Source organism: Stegostoma tigrinum, chromosome 19 (assembly GCF_030684315.1).
Source record: "Stegostoma tigrinum isolate sSteTig4 chromosome 19, sSteTig4.hap1, whole genome shotgun sequence".
Taxonomy (NCBI): Eukaryota; Metazoa; Chordata; class Chondrichthyes; order Orectolobiformes; family Stegostomatidae; genus Stegostoma; species Stegostoma tigrinum.
Window position 1 is genome coordinate 26202138 of NC_081372.1, and position 22929 is coordinate 26225066.

Below are 22929 nucleotides of genomic sequence, written 5' to 3' on the forward strand. Positions count from 1 at the left end.
GATGGATGACCTGATTGAAGTGTACAATATCCTGAATGGTCTCGACAGATAGACATGGCAAAGATGTTTTCTCTCATGGGTCATGTCAAAACAATGGGACATTATTTTAAAGTTGAGGTGGACCTATTAGGGCAGAGACAAAGATATTGTAAAACTCAGCATTGTGCTTAGTAAACCAAATCAGAAGACAGCTTAGGTGCGTCATTAAGTATTTTTAAGACAAGGATAGATTAGATTTTTGTTAGGCAAGGGAATCAAAGTTATGGGGTAGATGGGTATGTAGAATTTGAAATACAAACACAACAGATATAATATTATTGAACGGCTGAACTGGCTCAAAGGGTTGCATGGTCTACTTTTGCTCCAACTTTTTAAATGAACAACTTTAAAGGTTAACCAAAAAGGAAATTTCCAAGAATTCAATAATGCGAGACCAAGGAGTTTTGTGATAAGATGAAGAGACAGAATGTTCTTCTGTTTGCTTCAAAAAGAGAATGATTTTTTTTCTGATGACACTAATTCTGAGGAATCACCCATTGTGAAAGTCACTAGTACTCCAAGTTGATGTTGGACCTGAAATCAGACCCTTATGATTATTTATGAAATCTATATTTTCAATTTTAAACTAACTTTGGTTTGACACAAAATTGTGCCGATAATCTGCAAACTCCATAGACTTCGTCAAAGATAATCACACAATGGGGTTAGTTAATTGTTGATGTTAGTTTACATATTAAACAATAGCTTACTACAGCTTAAAACAATTTTAATAACGTTGTTTATATTTCCCCAAAAATTTACTTAACATAAAAACTAAAAACATAAAGTGCACCTAAATCGTGGGTGGGGGTTATTCGAGAAACTAAACACAGTACAATTTAAAATCACTGAAAACTCACTTTTTTCACTCCAACATGCAACCTCAAAATCCCAGTCACAAGCAAAATACTAACAGCTTTGCCACATATTAGTAGAGATGAGAAACCATAACCTGTCCAGTAAAACAAATTTTTTTTTAATATTTCAAACAGATAAAATTTGGAGAATGCAAAGATCAGAGCTTCGTGGATTTATATGAACAATGTACAACATCACAATATAATTAATGTATTTTATTCAATTTACTACACAATTCAATACTGTGTAAAGGTGTAAATAAAAATACAGCAAATACAGACAGAAAAGTCACCCACGCATTAGAGACTAATAAATCCCAAGCATATACTCAGTCAACACAACAGCATGAACATAGACAAATAGAAAGGAGAAAGATTTGATGGCTGGAGATTAATGTACCCTGAGAATGAGTTGGTAAAGCCACTTCTAAATAAATTTATATTTGCAGAATGTCTTTGGTAAACAGGGAATGAGACTCAGGTCAAACAATGAAGTAAAAGACTTCTGCCCCATTGTTCTTTACAATTATAGATGGAAAACAACAAACACTTCTATAAGGCCACCTAATAAGCTTGCATCTTTGCTAACACTGTTCATAGGTTGTATTCTACCACTTCCAAATAATGGGGAAGCAAGCTAAACAAAACAAACTGTAAAGATACCGGTGTCAGTAATGCACTGGAAGCACCAAATACTGCACTCTCCAATTCAATCTTTATGAAGAGCAACATCACCAACATGCAAAGCATACTAATGTAGGAGACTATAAGCATTTTAACATTGAAAAAATAACTGAACACTGCTTTATATTAGGTCATGAACAAATAGCAAAAACTCAACATGCTTAATCATGTGGTCAGTTTTACAGTATTAACATGTTGCTTTCAGTTTTACAAACTAAATCAGTGCATAGACCATTATTGTGGAATCAACAACTTCATCTTTACACATTTCTGGTAAGAAAAGACTAGCATCAGCGAAAAAATTTCTAATAGGAATTCCAACAGATAGGTCCCTCATGATTTGCAGTCCAAAAATGGTTCATTAGGAACTGCTAAGATACACTTCCTAATGTATTTGCATGCAGTTTATCTGCCTTTCCATTTATGTACAGTGGCCAGACTGGACTCAAAAAAGGCAAAATTATACACAATGATACACAATTTTGATACATAAATGTTGCACTTTCACCATGCTATAATAATCCACATCATAGGGATTCAGATTAGTCATTTCTTCACAACAGTTCTTCACTATCTCACCACAAGACATGATACACAAAGCTTAGATGGGCCTATACAATCATCATGGCAAAATGCTCCACATCCTTTGCACATGATCATGGCCTTTAATCTGCAAGAACATTTAAAAGTCATTTCATTGACACCACTGCTTTCAGCAAATGTCTGAGCAGGAACCGAAGAATTATGATTCCCAAAGTTTGCCTTTTGGCTCAGTGACATTACGCTTCCAGCAAGAGATGCTGGAAAGTTACTCATAGAGAGTTCTGAAACAGATGCGTTGGTGATATGACTAAATCCTGTGCTACTAAAGGAAAGTTTAGGAAGCTTGCCGTATAACTGCTGTTGAATACTGAGCTGGGAATTAATCAGAGAATGTTCCGACGAATGCTGAAATTGTAGACCAGTCTCTTTAATAACCTTTCCAATATTGCAGTCCATCTTTATTGGTCCAACATACAATTTGTCTTTGGAATCAAACGGAACGTATGCGCCATCATTTACACCAATGATGTCTTGGTTTTGGTTATTCCCTCTACACATGGGAATATTTTCAGTTTTGATGACTTTAAAGCTTTCATGCAGTTTAGGAAGCCATTCCCTTCTTGCATTTGGCATATTCTCCATTCCAATTAAATTCCTTTCTGGTGAAGTCTGGGCAATGCCTGGCACATGCTCAATAACAGAACCCTTTGACTGAATCTTAATTACTTCTGTTGCTCTACAGCTTCCATCATTTTGCACAACAACTGTGTTATGCAAATAACCATGACTAACCTTTTGCCTCCCTGGAATTCCACTGCAAGCTTTAGCTATTACTGAACCAAATATTGTGTTCTGAGCCTCCAGACTTTTACAAAAGGTTGGTGTATTTGGAATGTAATAGCCAGACACAGTAGAGTTACTGATTTGCTTCAACGTCTCAGGCATGTTTCTAATTATAGGATTTTTCACATTGGAATTGTGTATGTTTCCAGGGGAGACTTTCATTAGCTCTTTGCTGCCATCTTCAAAACTGCAAGTAGCCCGAGTTACCTTTTCTGTTGTTGCATCAGACTCTTGAACAGGTTTAGAAAGATCTGGTGTTCTATTTTGCTGCTCCTGTATAACTGGACCATCTCCAAGACTCCTAAAATCTCTGTCCAAGACCATCTGTGATTGCACATATTGCTTACTGGACTGCAGTACAGATGACTTCATCTGTTCAATTCGTTTTTGAGACAGATCTCGAAAATCTCCTGACAATATTTTATGCAAATGACAATCAGATAACAGTGGATGTACTCCACTAATTATACTTTTGATATCAGTTGTTTGTGGTACATCATCAACAGTCGACTGACTGAAATTTCTTTCCTGCTTAACTTGTGGGTTCTCAGAAAGCAACGGAGGTGGAATAAGCAGTCTAGTTATCTCCAATTTGGTACCAGAATGAGATTGTGGCAAAACCTTCTCTAAAGGAAGGCTGCCCTGAAGTAACTGGGTGACCAAGGGGTTATTGACTTCAACGGATGACAGTGGCCTGTTCAAATTACCAATTTTTTTTGGCTCTTCAACACTTGGATGTAGCAAAGAGACAGTCTGATGCAGGTTATGCAAATTTTCAGCCTTACTGTTCTGACACTCATTTGGTCTTTCATCCTTTGGCAGCTGATCTTCCTCTACCATTTGTAACTGTTTGGGCAGATCACCATTATCAGTCCCTTTGCAGGCATCAGGACTTTCCACAATTACACCACTTTTAGAACCAAGAGAGGTTCTGTCATCTTTCAGTATTCTTTGATTTGTGGGCTGTATACAACTTTCATCAGACAGGCGGCTACCTTTTTCAGTCTTATAATACAAAGAACTCTTATTCAGATCACTCCCAGAATTTTGCTGCCTTTTGCTCACTAGCTGGCCAAAGACATCCTCTAATGCTGCAACATCTGATTCTACTGACTGGTGCCTGCCATTTGCTATTGTCTGCTCATGTTTCACAAGCTGCTCTGTAGCACCTTCTGTGTCATCAGAGACAAAGCAGTCATGCTGCTCAGACTTGAGAGAGAGTTTTTGTGCTAATGAATGGCTGGAATCTTTATTAGAGCATGTTGACACTATTACAGATGTCATTTGTTTCTCTGCGATATGTGATACATTTGAAGCTTCCGGCAATGTGTTTATTTCATGCTGGTTATTTACATTTACTTCAACACAATCACTGTCATTTTCGTCTTGTGACTGCAAAATTGGAGAACAAGTTACTTCATGGATTAATGGAGATTCAATTTCCTTTATGGTGCACCTATTAACCTCTTGCTCACATAAATCAGTTTCTGGAAATTCACCTGATAGTTGGGTGGACAAAACATCTATAGTGTTTACTTTAGTCTCCATTTCATTACTTGGCAATGAATCAGATTCTGCAGTTTTCACCCCCAAAACAGGGATGCCCATAGTGTTGAGGACGACAGTATTCTTAGTTTCATCAATTATTGGTCTAGAGAAACCACAGTTTTGAAGAGATTCTTCAATGCAAGTTGTTTTATCTTTTACAGACTTCTGGGTTTGATCACAGGGTAGATGCACAGGATCATCGGTTTCAGGAAATGAAAGGATTACTGCTTCACATTTAAGCTTTTCACTCGATTCTATACAAATATTGTCTCTGTCAACAGAGAAGTCCAGTGTTTCCGGTGGTTGGCCCTCTTGAAGAATTTCAGTTTCATCACTGTCTGTTTGCCCATCAGAAACCACTACGTCACTGAGTTGAGAAACAGTAGCTTGGTTGCAATCTTGCACATCGACCACTAAATCCGGTGATTTACTGTTAATTACTGTGTAATTGGTATCACCTCCCAATTCAGTTTGCTGGATGTCATCTGTCTCCAATTTACTTGGTGTTGTGTCAATTAGATCACTTTCCACACACTCCTCAATTATAACACCTTGCTTAACGCTATTCTCTCCATCACTGCTTTTCCCTGACTCATCTGTTGAGCAGGTTTGGAATAGCTGTGCTCTATACTGATGTTTTGTTGGAGTTTGCTCAAGGGCTTTTGCTTTTCCGATCTGTCCGAGGGAATCAATGCCCCGTGGTCCATTACCACCACTACCCCTTCCCCCTCCTTCCACTGTAACACTGGCAGCTGCAGCTGCTGCTGCCTCCCTTTGTGCCCGGGCTTGCTGAGCACGGGCTTTGATATCTGCAAGTGTTCTGGCACCTGTCCTTTCTCGACTGACTGTTCCAACTGTAGTGATGATTCTGGGGCATATCTGATAGGTTGGCTGCCCTTTGACAACCCATGGTGGTTTGATTCTTGAGAGTTGAATCTGGAAGAAAAAGAATTAAAATTTATTCCAAAAGCTTTTTATGAAATGAGTTCTACAACAAAGACAGCAACTGGTTATACTTCAAACAACATCTTTGAATGGTGATTATATTGCACAGACATTGATCCTTCAGCAATTGTTAACAATTTCAAAACACTATGTAGCAAAACCAAAAGGGAAACTATGAATGAAAAACTAAAGTATGAACAGAAAAGCATGATCATACGCAATGGGTCAGCTAATCTGTAAAGAGAAAAAATAAAGTTGTCAGTATGCACTGTTATCAAGCTGTCACATTAACATGCAAACACAAACATAATTTTACAAGTGACCGGCTGCAACTTAATGTCTTCAGGTTTCTCCAGCTAATGTGTTTATTCTCTCCATGTCATGGTTTACCAATAGAATGTACATTTACAGAAAATTAACAAAAAAAAACCAGGAATAAAAAATGTCTCGTTCAGAATGAGAAAATCAACAGTAAATTACAGGGCACTGCAAAAATACAGATAGCAGGAGCTTGCACTTTATCAAATCTTTTGGATTTCCAAAGCACATCAACAGTACAGTAGTCACTGATTCTCTAAAACTCAGGAATTCCAACCCAAAGCTCCATAAACAACACATTAGCAATTATTCAAAGTTATATTTCAAATGCTGTTGTGCACTGACAAAGACATGGGTCAGGACACCAGGAGACAACTATTTTCGTATCATTCTAAGATTCTTCAGAACTATTTAAGCCATCAAAATAAGCAACAAGATCTCTGTTCAAACTATCTAAAAACAAAGTGCTTTCCCAGTACTACATCAGACCCACTCTGGATGGAACACGCCAAGCCCACTGTGGGGCATAAATTCACAATATACAGGATCAGACATGTGCAAACCAACTGAGTAAATTGCTGTGTTAAATATCAAGAGATTATGCAAATTTTAAGGTCTTTAAATTAATAAAGCACAACATACGATTCATAAAGATCTTACTTTGTAATTATTAAAATCTATGAACAGAATACACTTCCTTCAGAATTTTGTCGTTGAAGGCTTTTCAACATATAAGTAGATGAGTTTGTTTACACCCAGGCACTTTTAGCAGAATATCTAAGAACTGATTTCTAATGTGAACAAAGAAATTAATTTGTTCAGCAATCAAACATGTTTTTGCCACTATAATATTTTAGACTGGAGAACTAACAGGATTTTTCAGGCATTAGGATGATGAATTAAGATGATCCCTAGACCCTAGCAACTGCAGGGAAACTGCACACAGAAGGTCAGAAAACTATTTAGCTAGATTTACTTGTAAAATAAAACTGTAAAAAATTGACAAAGTTTACAATTCCTAACCTAAAACTGCCGAATGTTTACTGATAAAGAGAGTGTATATCTAACTGTGATACTGCAATTATGATCTAAAGTACCGCTTATTCAGTGATTCAGTATCAGTTGGAACCAAACTGCTAATCTCATTTCGGATACACAACAACGGAAGTTATGACAAAATAAAATAAAAGTTTTAAGTAGGGCCTAACCTGTACTGCATCTCATCTGGGACCATTCAGCACGAAACTGTCAACTGTTGCAAATCCTTTAGTCGTTCAAAACAAAAAGGCTTCACTTTAAGATCAACCGAAATTGAAAAGAAAAATTGATGAAGCATTCAACATTGAAGAAAAGAGGACTACCCATTTTTAAGAGTTAAGAATTAGAGTTGTTATTCTGCATATGGAAAGAAGAAACCAGTGATTGTGCTTTTCAAATGGGAGGCTTGGCAGGTGAATCGTAGCATTTCCTAGATTTAAAATTAATCTCGGGCAAACAAAATAACACAGATACTGTCCTAAACTGTCTGAAAGCATCTAACAACAGTAAAATGGAAACTAGAATGTGCTTTTCAAGTGATGATCCAACATTTTTATTTGTACATACCCTAATTGGTGGCACCTTTGGTTCTTCTTTTGTAGGATGCTCTTTTTCTGTCCGAAAGCTATCAATTGTGGTCCGAAAGGACTGATGGTCTTCAAGACGTGGTTTTTTCTCAGGGCCAGAGGTTGAGGCACCGTGCTCAGAAGACTTTCTCTTTTGGTCTTTGGACTCTGAAGAATTGTGCTCTATCTCACTTTTCAAAACAGCACTCCTTATAGTAAGACAAGTGATCTGATCCTTAGAAATTCCAGCAGGTTGCACATCAGTCAACTTTGAACATCCATCAGATTTGCTATGTTCTTGAGATTGTATTCCTGCAGGTCTTTCTGTAAGTAATATAGGTTTCGAGTTTAAGACAGATTTATTTGGAAGATTTTCTTCTAGCTGTCCCGGTCTAGCTTCATTGTTACTTAAACTAAGTTGATCTTCATCTGCATAGCCAACAGCGTGAAACACCTTGGCCTCATGACTGTGCTGCTTCTGGCCTCTGGTATCTTGAAAAGACACCGTGCATGAATCTGTTTTTTCACTTGGCTCAGGAAGTTCAGCCTTTGCTTCTTTAATAAGGCTCCTCTTCACTCTACATTTGAGGTCCACCTTTGAACTTCTAGTACATTTCCTTAATCTCTCATCCTGCTTTTTAACCGGACTTTGCTGTTTAGATGGTCCTGCTAATACAGGTGAACTGGCTTCATTTTCTATTCCCACTTGTACTGACGTCTGCTGTTCTGATTCTTCTTTAGTCATGCCCAGTCTGTTAACATAACCAAAACAAATACACTCACATTTTTTGGATCGCATTGTATAGAAGCAACATGTGACAACGTTAATATTCAATTTTCCTTACTTAAATATTAATTTAAGTTTCATTTCCATTATTTAATTGGATTCCACCTGCACTAATTTCATCCTGAAGAGGTAATTCCTGCAGTTTAAGCCGGGTCTATTGCATATGTTCAAGAATATTGCAAGACAGGAGGTAAAAATTGGACTTTTTAAAACCAGGTTAAGTTTTAATTCATTTCTGAAATGTATGCCTGCACTGCAAAGTTAGACTGAGGCAAAATTCCATCAATAGTCATTAGGAGACAGTGTAGTTAACATTTCAGCACAATGGGAGGACTGTGAACTTTTATGTGCACAAATTGTTGAAACACTTATTAAATCATCAACAGAATGTTAAGGTGAATTCAGTGTTAAATTTAAGTACTGTGAAGCTGCATTAAAAATAGGAGAATCAAAATAATGTGGATGCTTCATGGTGTTGACTCTGGATAATGTCTGACAAGCAAATCAGGAACTGCAGCCACCCACAGAGAACTGACCAACATCATGCTGTGTGTAAAGTGAAATGTCTTAGCTGGTCTCAAGCCTAACATTTCTTCCTTTCTTTGTGAAGCTGAATTGGTAGTTAACATTTAAGTCTATGCTGTTGTATGATATGAACACACTGAGGTGAACTAAAAAAGTTAAGTTGAAAAATGTTGATTTATGTTGCAAAGCTAACTACCTGATATATCAGCCAATGTAATAGGAAACTGACTCAGAGTCATGTATAACATTAGCATCACAATTTGGAAACTGAAGGAATCAGAAATATTTTCAATCTCTGAAAACTGAAAATGGCTGAAAGCAGGATAAACCCGATTTATAATAGATTCTTGATCAGTTGAAGAATCAAAGGCTACGGGGAAAGGACAGAAAAGTGGACATGAGGAGCGCTGGATCAGTCACAACCCTATGAAGTGGCAGAGCAGGTCTGTTGAGCTGAACAGTCTTATCCTGTTCCTATACATTACTACCTATGATTAATGCCGAAAATAACTAAGGACAAGGTTCACAAAGCCTTGTTTGACAGAAGTACATATCAGGAATAAAGAAGTCAACACAACTTACTGTGTGAAATGTTATGTAGACATTTCAAATGCCTTTAATTTTTAAAACTTAGCCAAACTATGCAAACGGACCCCTCACACTACTATTTGCAAAGCAAAATTGGACACACTCATCTTCACACCCAATTATTAGATCTGTGCTCCTATTAAATGAGGTTCCAGTTTTGGAATGCAGCCATGCAAAACTTACCCCAAATGTGCATGAAGTGGTTAAGTCCGTAGAAATCACTATTGCATAAGAGGAAATGTTACAGAAATATTTATGAACTTCCTTAAAAAAGCATCACAAATCAGTATGGGACACTGAAATCAGACCATTTGGAACACAACTGTTCAAATATTTGGCTAGTCATTTCTAGGTGGGGTAGTCTACCTTTGTTCTTTGGTTGACACTCTACTTACCATCTATAATTCAGCCACAACACTAGGAGGGATGACTGGCATAGCTGAAATCAAGCGAAGTTCAAGTTGTGCTCATCTTTCCTAATAGATAGGTAGATCTAAGCATTAATGTCTAAATGAAGGACTACAGGTTGCTCCATTGCAGCAAAGTCAACCCAGCAATAGTTACTAAGAGTCCTGTTAAGTAGTTGTCACCTTGATAAATCACAAGTGACCACAAGAAAAAAGGGTTTTTTTTTGGACAAACTGTGGAGATTACTATTAAACTAAATGTTTGAAACACTCAAATGGAATTAAAATTTCTTGATGACATTTGCACATCCAAGATAATCCTGAGGATTTTTTCAAACTGTCAACAACTAGGGAACATTCAGTGCAGATTATATTGCAATTATTTCTGGCATTTATACAACACCTTTTAATCATGGAAAATATTCCGAGGCACTTAACAGAAGTGATACAAAAAAAGGTAATTAAGGAAAATACACAAACAAAATTGTCATACAAGTACTTCTACTCCAGGTTGCTCAAAACACCTGATAGGAAAATGTTTCCATTATCTGGAAATCTGGCTTCTGGGTTAGCTCAACAGATTGTGCCCAACATTAAGTAGATATTGCAAAAAATACAGCTGTCAGGATCAGACATTGAGAAGGTTGAAGGTGAGAGGATAAACTCATACTTTATATGGATAGTCAATGCCCATCATTTCAATCTTAAAACTGCAAACCTTTTGTGCATTAACATTTAGACAGATATGAACATCTTTATCTTCAACATTAATAACTGCTTAAATAGTCACTTTTTCAAAAAGCCAATCTGAAACTATTTCCCACTTTAGAAAATTTATTTCAAATTTGCTGTGAACAATTACAAACAAAACCAACTATGTGGTGGAGAGCAGCAGACAAAGCATAATGATGTCATGTTTATTTGCATGAAACAAGGGAAAGATAGCTGCAAGTGCCTTAACAATTAATATATTAAACAAGTACTGCTGAAATGGACTATTGGGAGTTTGGCAAGTTCAGGGAGTTTGGATCTCTATCTTAAAATTGTATTTGTATTTAAAAATTATCAGGAAAAATTCAGTTAAAAGCCACTGTTGAAATTCAGGAGCCGAACAAACTATTCACTGTGGACTGATAGTGCAGCTTGTGTGGAGCACTGGGAGTTTGGTAGGTTGGGAGAGAAGACAGAAGATGGTCCTTCGCTTTCTTTGTTGCCTTTTTCAACCTGGTAGAAACTTGTTTTTACTCTAATCCCTAATTACCCAATTGAGGATTACAGCAGAAGCTGGCTGGCAAGCAAAAGTGAGTAATTCTGCTTTCTACTCTCAGTTTGAATCTTCGCTCACCTTCAATCTGTAGTAAACAGTCTAAAAGAAAGTTTACAGAAAGGCAAGGCACCTTGTCCCACACAAAGCCTATCCCATGGCAAATGGGGAATCTTGGGATATTTCATGTCACTTACTTACATAGAACATTACAGCACAGTACAGGCCCTTTGGCCCTCGATGTTGTGCTGACCTGTCATACCGATCTCAAGCCCATCTAACCTACACTATTCCATGTATGTCCATATGCTTATCCAATCACGACTTAAATGTACCTAAAGTTGGCAAATCTACTACCATTGCAGGCAAAGCGTTCCATTCCCTTACTACTCTCCGAGTAAAGAAACTACCTCTGACATCTGTCCTATATCTTTCACCCCTCAATTTAAAGCTATGCCCCCTCGTGCTCGCCGTCACCATCCTAAGAAAAAGGCTCTCCCTATCCACCCTATCTAACCCTCTGATTATTTTATATGTTTCAATTAAGTCACCTCTCAACCTTTTTCTCTCTAATGAAAACAACCTCAAGTCCCTCAGCCTTTCCTCGTAAGACCTTCCCTCCATACCAGGCAACATCCTAGTATATCTCCTCTGCACCCTTTCCAAAGCTTCCACATCCTTCTTATAATGCGGTGACCAGAACTGTACACAATACGCCAAATGTGGCCGCACCAGAGTTTTGTGCAGCTTCACCATTACCTCTTGGATCCAGAACTCCATCCCTCTATTAATAAAAGCTAAAAACACTGTATGCCTTCTTAACAGCCCTGTCAACCTGGGTGGCAACTTTCAAGGATCTGTGTACATGGACACCGAGATCTCTCTGCTCATCTACACTACTAAGAATCTTACAATTAATTCAGTACTTTGCCGTCCGGTTACTCCTACCAAAGTGCATCACCTCACACTTGTCTGCATTAAACTCCATTTGCCACCTCTGCAGCTTATCTATGTCTCTCTGCAACCTATAGCATCCTTCGTCACTATCCACAACTCCACCGACCTTAGTGCCATCTGCAAATTTACTAACCCATCCTTCTACACCCTCATCCAGGTCATTTATAAAAATGACAAACAGCAGTGGACCCAACACCGACCCTTGCGGTACACCACTAGCAACTGGACTCCAGGATGAACATTTCCCATCAACCACCACCCACTGTCTTCTTTCAGAAAGCCAAATTCCGATCCAAACTGCTACATCTCCCACAATTCCATCCCTCCGCATTTTGTACAATAGCCAATTGTGGGGAACCTTATCGAACGCCTTGCTAAAATACATATACATCACATCAACCGGTTAACTCTCATCTACCTGTTTGGTCACCTTCTCAAATCTGCATACGTGCAGATGGTGTCACCAGCTGCAGAAACTTTAGTTCTAGATTTCAGAGCTCTAATGGCAGCTGGAGTCACTACAATTCATTTACAAGACAGAGATTTATGTTATCAGCACATGTAACGAGGTGGCCAAGACAACAAAAGCAAAGGTATGCAGGCAGATAAGGAGCAGATGACTGCTGGCAAGGTGAGAGAACCAGGCAGTTGCTGTAGCGGGAGACAGGCCCATGGCCCACGCAGCTCAAGTGTACAGGGACGAAGGAAAGAAAGAAAAAACAGAAGAGCATTTGTGATAGGAGGTGTGACACGATTTCTGCCCACAGATGTTGATTTTTATTGCTGCCTATTTTCTGACATGGATAGGCGAATTCACAACTTGTGATTTTGGAGACTCACAGGATTTACCAAGTATCAAACAGAAGATAATATCAGAATAATACCAGGATAATTGGGCGTTAAATATTCCTGGTTGTGAAGTGTTCAGCAAAATTGTGACAGCCTTGTTTGAGGATAGCACTGTCATGCTGGAGAAAGAAAATGTCCCAGAAGGTTCAAGAAATGATTTTGCTGGAGCCAAGGAACAAACAAGCTGCAATTACATTGCTCAGCAAGGTTTAAAAGGACACTAACGGATGCAGAGGAATAGAATTGCAAGGAAATTACAGTCTAATGAGAAAGGAATCACTGCTCCTCCTGGTTCTTCAAAATGAGGTGTATCAAGTAGACCAGATGCAAGTGGTAGAACATTTAAGAGAGACAGCGATCATCTATTAGATTGTTGGGATTAAGATGACAGTGGAAAAGACAAATCAATAATCAACTCTGGACAGCTGAAACGTGAACTCTAGAACGAGAGGAGAGTTGGGCAGTACACACTTGAGCCTAATGTTGGACGGAAATACCGTGGGTGAACAATGGGCTATCTTCAAAGAAGAGATGATGATTCAGGTATAGTCAAGTTGTATTTCTACAAAAGGAAAGGTAGGGCAAACAAATCCAGAGATGACTGGATAAAATAACGAAATAGAGATTAATCTAAAGAAGCACAAATGTGCTCATGACAGGTGTCAGGTAAAAAACTACAATTGAAAACCAAGCTAAAATATACAAGATTCAGAATGGAAGTGAAAAGCAATTAAATGAAACAAAGTATGGTTACTAGCAGCGAACAAAATCGAACCCCAAAGTCTTCTAAAAGGCACATAAGTTTTTTTTTAAAAAAGTGGCTAAAGGAGGGTTATGAGTTGGTTGGGAATCAAGTAGATAACTTACATATGGAAACAAGGTCATGGCTGAAGTATTAAATAAATACTTGACATATGCCTTTACCAAGGAAGCAAATGAAACTCAGCTTGCAGTGGGCAGAAAAAGCTCAGTCATTACAGGGTTCTAAATTAAAGCTGATAAGGCAAAAGGAGCAGATAAGAGGCATCTAAAGTTATTGAAGATGACTGAATGGAAATTACAGAGACATGAGCCACCAAGTTCAGTCTTGCTTACACTTAGGGGTGGTGTCAGAGGACTGGAGAGTTGCAAACATTATGCCTTTGCTTCAAAGCAAAAAGGTGGAAAGACAAGAGCAGCAATTACCTACCAATTACCAACCAATTATTTTGACATGAATGGTGAAGAACATAAGAACCAGAAGCAGGAATAGGCTATCTAGCCCTTTTGAGCCTGCTCTGCCATTCAATAAGATCATGGCCTTAATTCCACATAGCCACCCTCTCACCATAACCCTCAAATTCTTTCCTATTCATAAAATTCTATCGTAGTTCTATGGACATCCAATGTGGAAGCCTAAACTACTTCACTGAGCAGGGAATTCCACAGATTCACAATTTTTCAGGTGAAGAAATTCCTCCTCAAATCAGTCCTAAATCTGCTCCCCCTAATTTTGAGGCTATGCCCTCTTGTTCGAGTTTCACCCACCAGTGGAAGCAACCTCGCTGTTTGTATCTTATAGAAACATTTAAAATCACGAAGGGAATATCTAAGACTCCATCCTCACCCACCTCACTCTTCTAAATTCCAACGAATATAATCCCAGCCTATTCAGCCTCTCCTCATAAGCCAACCCTCTCAAGAACATAGAACAATACAGCGCAGAACAGGCCTTTCGGCCCTCGATGTCACACCGACCTGTAAACTAATCTAAGACCATCCCCTACACTATCCCATCATCATCCATCTGCTTATCCAAGGACTGTTTAAATGCCCCTAATGTGGCTGAGTTAAGTACATTGGCAGGCAGGGCATTCCACGCCCTTACCACTGAGTAAAGAACCTGCCTCTGACATCTGTCTTAAATCTATCACCCCTCAATTTGCAGCTATGCCCCCTCGTACAAGCAGACATCATCATCCTTGGAAAAAGACTCTCACTGTCCACCCTATCTAATCCTCTGATCATCTTGTATGTCTTGTATGATTAAATCCCCTGAGCCTTCTTCTCTCCAATGAGAACAGACCAAAGTCCCTCAGCCTTTCTTCATAAGGCCTTCACTCCAGACCAGGCAACATCCTGGTAAATCTCCTCTGCACCTTTTCCAATGCTTCCACATCCTTCCTGTAGTGAGGCAACGAGAACTGCACGCAATATTCCAAGTGAGGCCGCACTAGCATTTTGTACAGTTGCAGCATGACATCACAGCTCCGGAACTCAATCCCTCTACCAATAAAACCTAACACACCGTAAGCCTTCTTAATAGCACTATCAACCTGGGTGGCAACTTTCAGGGATCTATGTACATGGACACCAAGATTCCTCTGCACATCCACACTACCAAGAATCTTTCCATTGACCCAGTATTCTGCCTTCCTATTGTTCTCCCCAAAGTAAACCACCTCACATTTATCCGCACTGAACTCCAATTGCCACCTTTTAGCCCAATTCTGCAGTTTATCTAAGTCTCCCTGCAACCTGCAACATTCTTCCACACCGTGCACTGACTTTAGTGTCATCTGCAAACTTACTAACCCATCCAACTATGCCTGCGTCCAAGTCATTTATAAAAATGACAAACAGCAGTGATCCCAAAACAGATCCTTGAGGCACACCACTAGTAACTGGACTCCAGGTTGAATATTTTCCATCAACCACCACTCATTGCCTTCTTACAGAAAGCCAGTTTCTAATCCAAACTGCTAAATCTCCCTCAATCCCATGCCTCGCATTTTCTCCAATAGCCTACCATGGGGAACCTTATCAAAGGCTTTACTGAAGTCCATGTACACCATGTCAACTGCCCTACCCTCATCTACATGCTTGGTCACCTTCTCAAAAAACTCAATGAGGTTTGTGAGACACGACTTGCCCTTGACAAATCCATGTTGACTATCTCCAATCAAATTGTTGCTTGCTAGATGATTATAAATCCTATCTCTTATAATCCTTTCCAAAACTTTCCCTACAACTTTCCCTCAGGCTCACAGGTCTATAATCACCTGGGTCATCTCTACTGCCCTTCTTGAACAAGGGCACAACATTTGCAATCCTCCAGTCCTCTGGTACTAAACCTGTAGATGATGAGGACTCAAAGATCAAGGCCAAAGGCTCCGCCACCTCCTCCCTAGCTTCCCAGAGAATCCTCTGAAAAATCCCATCTGGCCCAGGGGATTTATCTACCTTCACACCTTCTAGAATTGATAACACCTCCTCCTTACTAACCTTAATCCTTTCAATTCTAGTAGCCCGTAACTCAGTCTTCTCCTCTACAATATTCTCCTTTTCCTGAGTGAAAACAGATGAGAAATATTCATTTAGCACCTCTCCGATCTCCACAGGGTCAACACACAACTTCCCACTTCTTTCTTTGACTGGCCCTATTCCTAGCATAGTCATCCTCTTATTCCTCACATACCTATAGAAAGTTTTAGGGTTCTCCTTTATTCTACCTGCTAATGTCTGCTCATGTCCCCTCCTTGCGCTTCTTAATTCTCTCTTTGTATCCCTCCTAGCTAATCTGTAACTCTCCATCGTCTCATCTGAACCATCTCGACTCATCGTCACATAAGCCTCCCTCTTCTGCTTAACAAGAGATACAATTTCTTTAGTAAGTCACAGTTCCTTTACCTTATCACTTCCTACCTGCCTGACAGGGATATACCTATCGAGGACACGCAATATCTGTTCCTTAAACCAGTTCCACATTTTGATTGTGCCCATCCCCTGCATTTTGCTACCCCATTCTATGCCTCCTAAGTCTTGCTTAATCGCATTATAATTGCCCTTCCCCCATCTATAACTCTTGCCCTGCAGCATGTTCCTATTCCTTTCCATTGCTAAATTAAGCGTAACCGAATTATGGTCACTCAACCCGGGAATCAATCTAGTGAATCTCCTCTGCACCCCTTCCAGTGCCAGAACATCCTTTTTCCAATAAAGGAGACCGAAACTGCACACAGTACTCCAGGTGCAGCCTCACTAGCATGCTATACAGCTGCAACTACTTTCAAACTCAATCCCTCGAACAATGAAGGACAAAATTCCATTTGGCTTCTTAATTACCTACAAACCAATTTTCCGCAATACAACAATTTGGGATAGATTTAAAATCACATGGATAAACGTGGGTTAATTAAGGGGAACCAGCATGAATTTCTTCAGAGAAAATAGCTACAGGAGCTTTTTGAACAGGTAACAGAGAAGGCTGATGAGAATAATGCTGTTAATATGATCTATGTGCACTTTCAAAAGATGTTTGACACAGCACCAGATTTGTTAGCAAAGTTAGATGTCACGGAATAAAAGAGGCAGCAGCAATGTGGATATAAAAATTGCTGAGTCATAGCAAAAAGAGTAATGGTTAATATGTATTTTTTGGGCTGGAGGCAAGTCTGTAGTGGAGTTCCCCAGAGTTTTGTATTAGGACCCTTGCTTTTCATGATTCATATTAGAGATCTGGACCTTACTGAGAAAAGGAATAAGTTCAAAGTCTGCAAATTACATAAAACTTAAAGGCATTATAAACTGAAAAAAAAGGAAGAATGTCAAAAGGACATTGACAAGGTGGTTGGATGAGCAAATAGGTGGCACATTAATTTCAATACAGAGAAGACTTATGTGGTACACTTTGCAACAACATAAATTAAAACATACGTAATTCTAAAAGGTATTGAAGGAACAGTAAGACCTGGGTGTATATCTGTCTAAGTCATTAAAGGTGGCAGGACAGGTGGAGAAAGCATTTCATAAAGCAGACAGTACAGACAGTATCTGAGGCTTTATTAATAGGGGCAGAGTACAGAAGAAGGAAATAACGTTGAACTGTAGGACACTAGTTCTATTGTGTACAGTTCTGAAAATGACACTTCAAGAAGAATGTCAATGTGACAGACAGAGCGCAGAAGAGGCTTATGAGAATGGTTCCAGTGATGACAGATCTCAGTTATGCGGACAGACTGGTAAATCTGGGACAGGCATCTAGGGAGAATGGAGAGGAAGAAATTGTTCTCATGAGCAGAAGATAATACTGTGTGACGCTGGAGAAACACAGCAGGCCAGGCAGCAGAGGAGCAGGAAAGTTGACATTTTGGGTCAGGGCCTTTCTTCAGAAATGGGCCGAGAGGGAGGAGGATAACTTCAAGGTAGGCATCCCTAGATGAGACTTCACAGTGGAGTTATAACTCACTCACAGATAGTAAGAACTGCTGGTGCTGGAATCAGAGATAATACAGTGTGGAGCTGGAGGAGCACAGCAGGCCAGGCAGCATCAGAGGAGCAGAGAAGTTGACATTTTGTGTCGGGACCCTTCTTCAGAAATGGGGACAAGGGGTTTCAGATTTAAAGTAATTTCCTAAAGCAGTAATGGATGTGACAAAATGCTTTGTGACAGAGAAGGGAGTTAGGGTCAGAAATGCACTTCACGGAAGCATGGTGAACAGCATTCCTTTCTGGTTGCACGGGCCTCTGAGACTGGAAGTCAATGTTGCAATTACCACATGCGGAACCTCGGAGCAGCTGCATACACACAGCTTAGAAGGAACGTTAGTGGCAGTTTAGTTGACACATTCAAGAGGAACATAAATGATTACTCGAAGGGAAGTGTTCAGGGTTACAGGGAAGAGCAGAAGAAAAAAACACGGTAAACTGCTCATTTGGAGAACCAGTGCAAAGGTGTTAGGTCAAACAGCCTCACTGCACACCGTAATAATTATGAGCTTCTGGGTATGGAGAGAGAGGAGGGCACCAATGGGTTCCCGAATATTGCACTAAAATTCTGCAAATCAAAACTAGTTAAGATTTGCTAATGCTATATAGTTATATTCCTTCAATGAACACTTCATGAATTTCTCTGTACGCGTCTTTTTTTTTTACATAAACCCAAAATAATAAAGAAAAAGAACAACCCTGTAAGCCTTAAAAAGGAATATCTCTTTATATAGAGTCTTTTACTACCTTGACACAAAATGCTTCATAGCAAACTGTAATTTTTGAAATATGTTAGGTCTTGTGAGGAAACACAGCGGCCAATATGTGCAATACAGGGACAATGAACCTCAAAGAGAAGTTGACCAGAAATTCATTTTATTTCTTAAAACTAGTTGAGAGACAAACTCTGGCTAAACTACCGGAGAATTCACTTATTCACTGCCAGACAGTGTTATGAAACTTTTAATTTTCATTTAAATGCACAAAAGGGCATAATTTTGAAGTCATAAAATGACATGAGACAGAGTAGGGGAGTCTTCCCTTTGGTTATGTTTAGTACAAACTCTTATCAATTTCTGAAACTGATCTGCAAGTAAAGAAGTTTCAGAAACCAACACTATATTTTGATGCTAGAAAACTGATTGGACATACTTAATCAAAGTTGTGCTTACTTCTGCCCATAGTAATCTTCAAAGAAATTCTCTTTCCACAGTTCCACTCTCTTTTCTTTTTCCATTTCTTGACGAAGCCGAAGTTGCATTTCAGGTGTAAATTCCCCTTCACAAGGTTAAAAGTACACAGACATTACTTATTTCAAATGAATAACATTGCACATTTTAGAATTAATAAGGTCCAAACTGTGTAAAAAGGTTACCAATGGATGCTTATCGGCAAAAATGAACTTTATGCCGTATATTTGTGTCCACTACTGTCAGATTGTGGATGCACTGCTTTGGAAGAAGAGAAAAGGAAAAATAAACACACATAGCAATTACGCTGGTGAAGCCAGGAGTTGGATGAAGAATTAAGGATTTTAGGGCTCATTTCTCTCTCAAACCTAAATTTTGCTAACTAAATTAGTGTTTGAAACAATTTGTTAAGTCTCTACCAGGCTTGGACTGCTAGTTGAGCTAATCAGTTAAGAAATTAAGCAGGATTCTCTGCTTTAGCTGACTCATTGCACCTATACGATTTTTGAGAAAGGAAGGTTTCTTCGTGCTGCTTGAGCGCACAATGTGAGAAGCCAGAAGTTGGGTTTATGAAGGGAGTTAATGAATACGCAGATTCCTACTCATGATCCCATCTCAATGCCTTTTAAATCCGGTGACTGTACGGGCCTCGACCACCTCCTCTGGCAGCTCAATCCATACACACACCACCCTCTGCATGAAAATACTGCCCCTCAGATCCCTTTTAAATCGTGTGCCTTCTCACCTTAAACCTATGCCCTCTAGTTTCTGAACACCCTTACCCTGGGGAAAACATTTTGGCTCTTTACCTTATCCATGCCTCTCATGATTCTGTAAGGTCACCCATTAGCCTCTGACAATGCAGGGAAAAAAAGCCCCAGTGTTTTCAGCCTCTCCCTGTAGTTTAAACTCTCCAACCATAGTATCATCCATGTCAATCTTTTCTGAACCTGTCACATTTCACAATATCCTTCCAGTAGCAGCGATACCAGAATTACAGGCAGCATTCCAAAAGTGGCTTCTCCAATATCCTGTACAGCTCCAACATGACCTCCCAAATCCTATCTCAACACACTGACCAATAAATGCAAGGGTACCAAACACCTTCACTACCCTGTGTACCTGCAAGTCCACTTTTCAGTAACTATGAACGTGCACCTCAAGATGTCTTTCTTCAGCAACATTCCCCAGGACATTACCATTAAGTGCATAAGCCCTGCTCTGATTTGCCTTACTGAAATGCAGCACCTCACATTAATCTAAATTAAACTCTATCTGCCAGTATTAGAGAAATTAATGGCAACAAAAGTAGTTAAATTCCCTGGATCCGATGATTTACACCACAGTGATGAAAGATGTTGCTCTAAAGACAGAAGCAGCTTTGGCAGTCACTTTCCAAAATTCTAGAGATTCCAGAACGCACCAGGCTGATCAGAAGATAGCAAATGTCACCCCACAATTTAAAGGAGAGAGAAAGAAAATTGGTAGCTACAGGCCTACAAGGCTATTACCAGTCAAAGGGAAAATACCAGAAACTATGACAAAAAAAGCCATAATAGGACACTTCAAAGATAATGACTGAATTTGGCAGTGTTGACATGGAATTATGCAAGGGATATCATGTCTGTCAAACCTGTTGAGGGGTTTTGTTGATCTAATTAGCTGAGTAAATAAGGGGGAAATCAGTGGATATGGGAAAGTTAGACTTTCAGAACCACTTCAAAAAGGTTCCATACAAGTGACTGGTGAGAAAATAAGGAGTGCATAAGATTAAGGAGAATCGTTAACTGATTAACATACAAAAAACAAAGACAAAATAAATGGGTCATTTCTCGTTTGGCAGGAAGTGAAGGAGCACTGCTTGGGTCCCTGCTATTCACAATCCACAGCCATGATTTTTATGTGAGGACTAAATGCAATATTTCCAAGTTTGCCTAGGTTACAAAACTATGCGACGTGAGCAGGACACTTCAAGGTGATGTGGAGAGGCAACATGAGCAGGCAAAACTTTGGCAGCCGAAATAGAAAAGAGAGCAATGTTAGGTTATCAACTTTGGTCAGAGCAACAGAAGTACAGTACTACTTAAACTGTGAGAAGCTGATGTTTCTAACTTCAAAAGGGACTTGGGTGTCCTTGTTCATGAGTCACAAAGTTAACATGCAGGTACAGCAAGCAATTAAGTAGGTTTATAGTAGGTTGGCCTTTATTGCAATAAGATTTGAGTAAAGGATAAACGATGCTTTACCTAATTATATCACTTGAGACTGGAGTATTACATGAAATATTTGTCTCTTTAGCCAAAGCAAGATGTAACTGCCACAAAGGGAATGCAAAGATGATGTACGAAACGAATCCCTATAATTTGGGAGTTTGGGGCATTCAAATTCCCATAGAACAGAGTCTCAGAACAGGGGACAGATCATTTAGAATTGAGAGGCAAAAGGATATTTTCATGGTAGTGTCTCTTGAGTTTCTTGCTCCAGGAATAGAAGTAAATAATTATGTTGAAGACTGAGATCGTTAGGTTTCTACACAGTAATACATTAAGAGAGAGTGCAGAAAAATTGAGTTCAAGTAGAAGATCAGCCATGATATCAATGAATGGCCAGAGTTATCCTTGAAAAGGCGGTGGCAGGCTGCCTTATTCAACCGTTGTAATCATGTGTTATAGATAAACCTACAAGGCCCTTACGGGGTGAATAATAAGATTTTGACCCAGCAACAATGAAGGAATGGCAACATATTTCTAAGCCAGGGTGGTCAGCGGCTTGGAGAGGAACTTGCACAGGTTCATCTACTCTAGCTCCTACTACTTCAATTCTGTTCTTGTTTTCATTAAAATAAATTGCTCGTCATACAGATACTATAATGACCTGGGTATGATGCACAAGCCTCCTTCATCAGTATAAATAAGTTAGAGATGGAAGTAGTAACAGGGGGTCTTGAGTCAAGTCTCAAAATAGCACACCTCTACACAATGCCACAGTGAATGCTTGGCCTATTTTCAGGCAGGATCTACATCCAAGATTTGATGTGAAACTGCCTAAGCATTTCACTTTCAAACTTCAATGAGCAGAAATGAAAAATTTCTATCATATATGAATTCCAGTTCTAGACATATTAAAACTGCTGTTATGAATACTTGTTTCAGAAAAATAGTTTGCAAAATAAATTGAAAATAACAAAAATACTTGCGTTTTGCGAAATGTGCTGAACAATACGTATCAAGTGTATTAGATCTTAAAGGTATGATGCATTTACATATCTTATTCAGGTATTCCAGTCGTCTCAATTTTGGATGCTAAGAACTTCTTAGAAAGATCGCATTACTCCCTTGCCCCTCCCACTCCCTCTTCCACCCTGCCCAATTTCAATTGTTTTCAAGATGTGTGACATCAACAGTTGTAAAAGACAACAAAGCTGACGAAGAATGAGAGCAACACTACTGCAGATGCTCATGTGGTTGTCAAAACAGCAAGAAACATGCCCTGGCATGCACAAAAAAGTAACAAAGTGAATTAATCTGTGTTTGAACTGACCACAAGCACAGCAGTATGCTTCATACTTCACAAAAACGACGCTTTCAAGTAGAAATGAGGTGCAGAACTTTCATTGTTACTTTAGACAGCAACCCCTACCACTCTGCTGGTCTGTGATTTTTAGAAACTGAATTAAGCTTATGATGGTAAATGGAAGGAAGCAAGCTAGCAAGAATAAACAGGGCAAATGAAAA

General features: G+C 39.2%; 1 protein-coding gene across 3 annotated transcripts in view; it reads right to left on the minus strand.

Moving 5' to 3' along the window:
- Positions 1-1097: 1097 nt before the first annotated feature.
- Positions 1098-22929, minus strand: part of LOC125461414 (polycomb group protein ASXL1-like) — a 106756-nt gene continuing 84924 nt past the window's right edge. For all 3 annotated transcript variants that reach the window (XM_048550163.2, XM_059652786.1, XM_059652785.1), the window contains 3 exons: positions 19178-19283; positions 7383-8133; positions 1098-5450 (listed from right to left, as the gene is read on the minus strand). In XM_048550163.2, coding sequence (XP_048406120.1) covers positions 2151-5450; positions 7383-8133; positions 19178-19283 — 4157 coding nt within the window. In that variant the 3' untranslated portion in view covers positions 1098-2150. The remainder of the gene's footprint in view (positions 5451-7382; positions 8134-19177; positions 19284-22929) is intronic.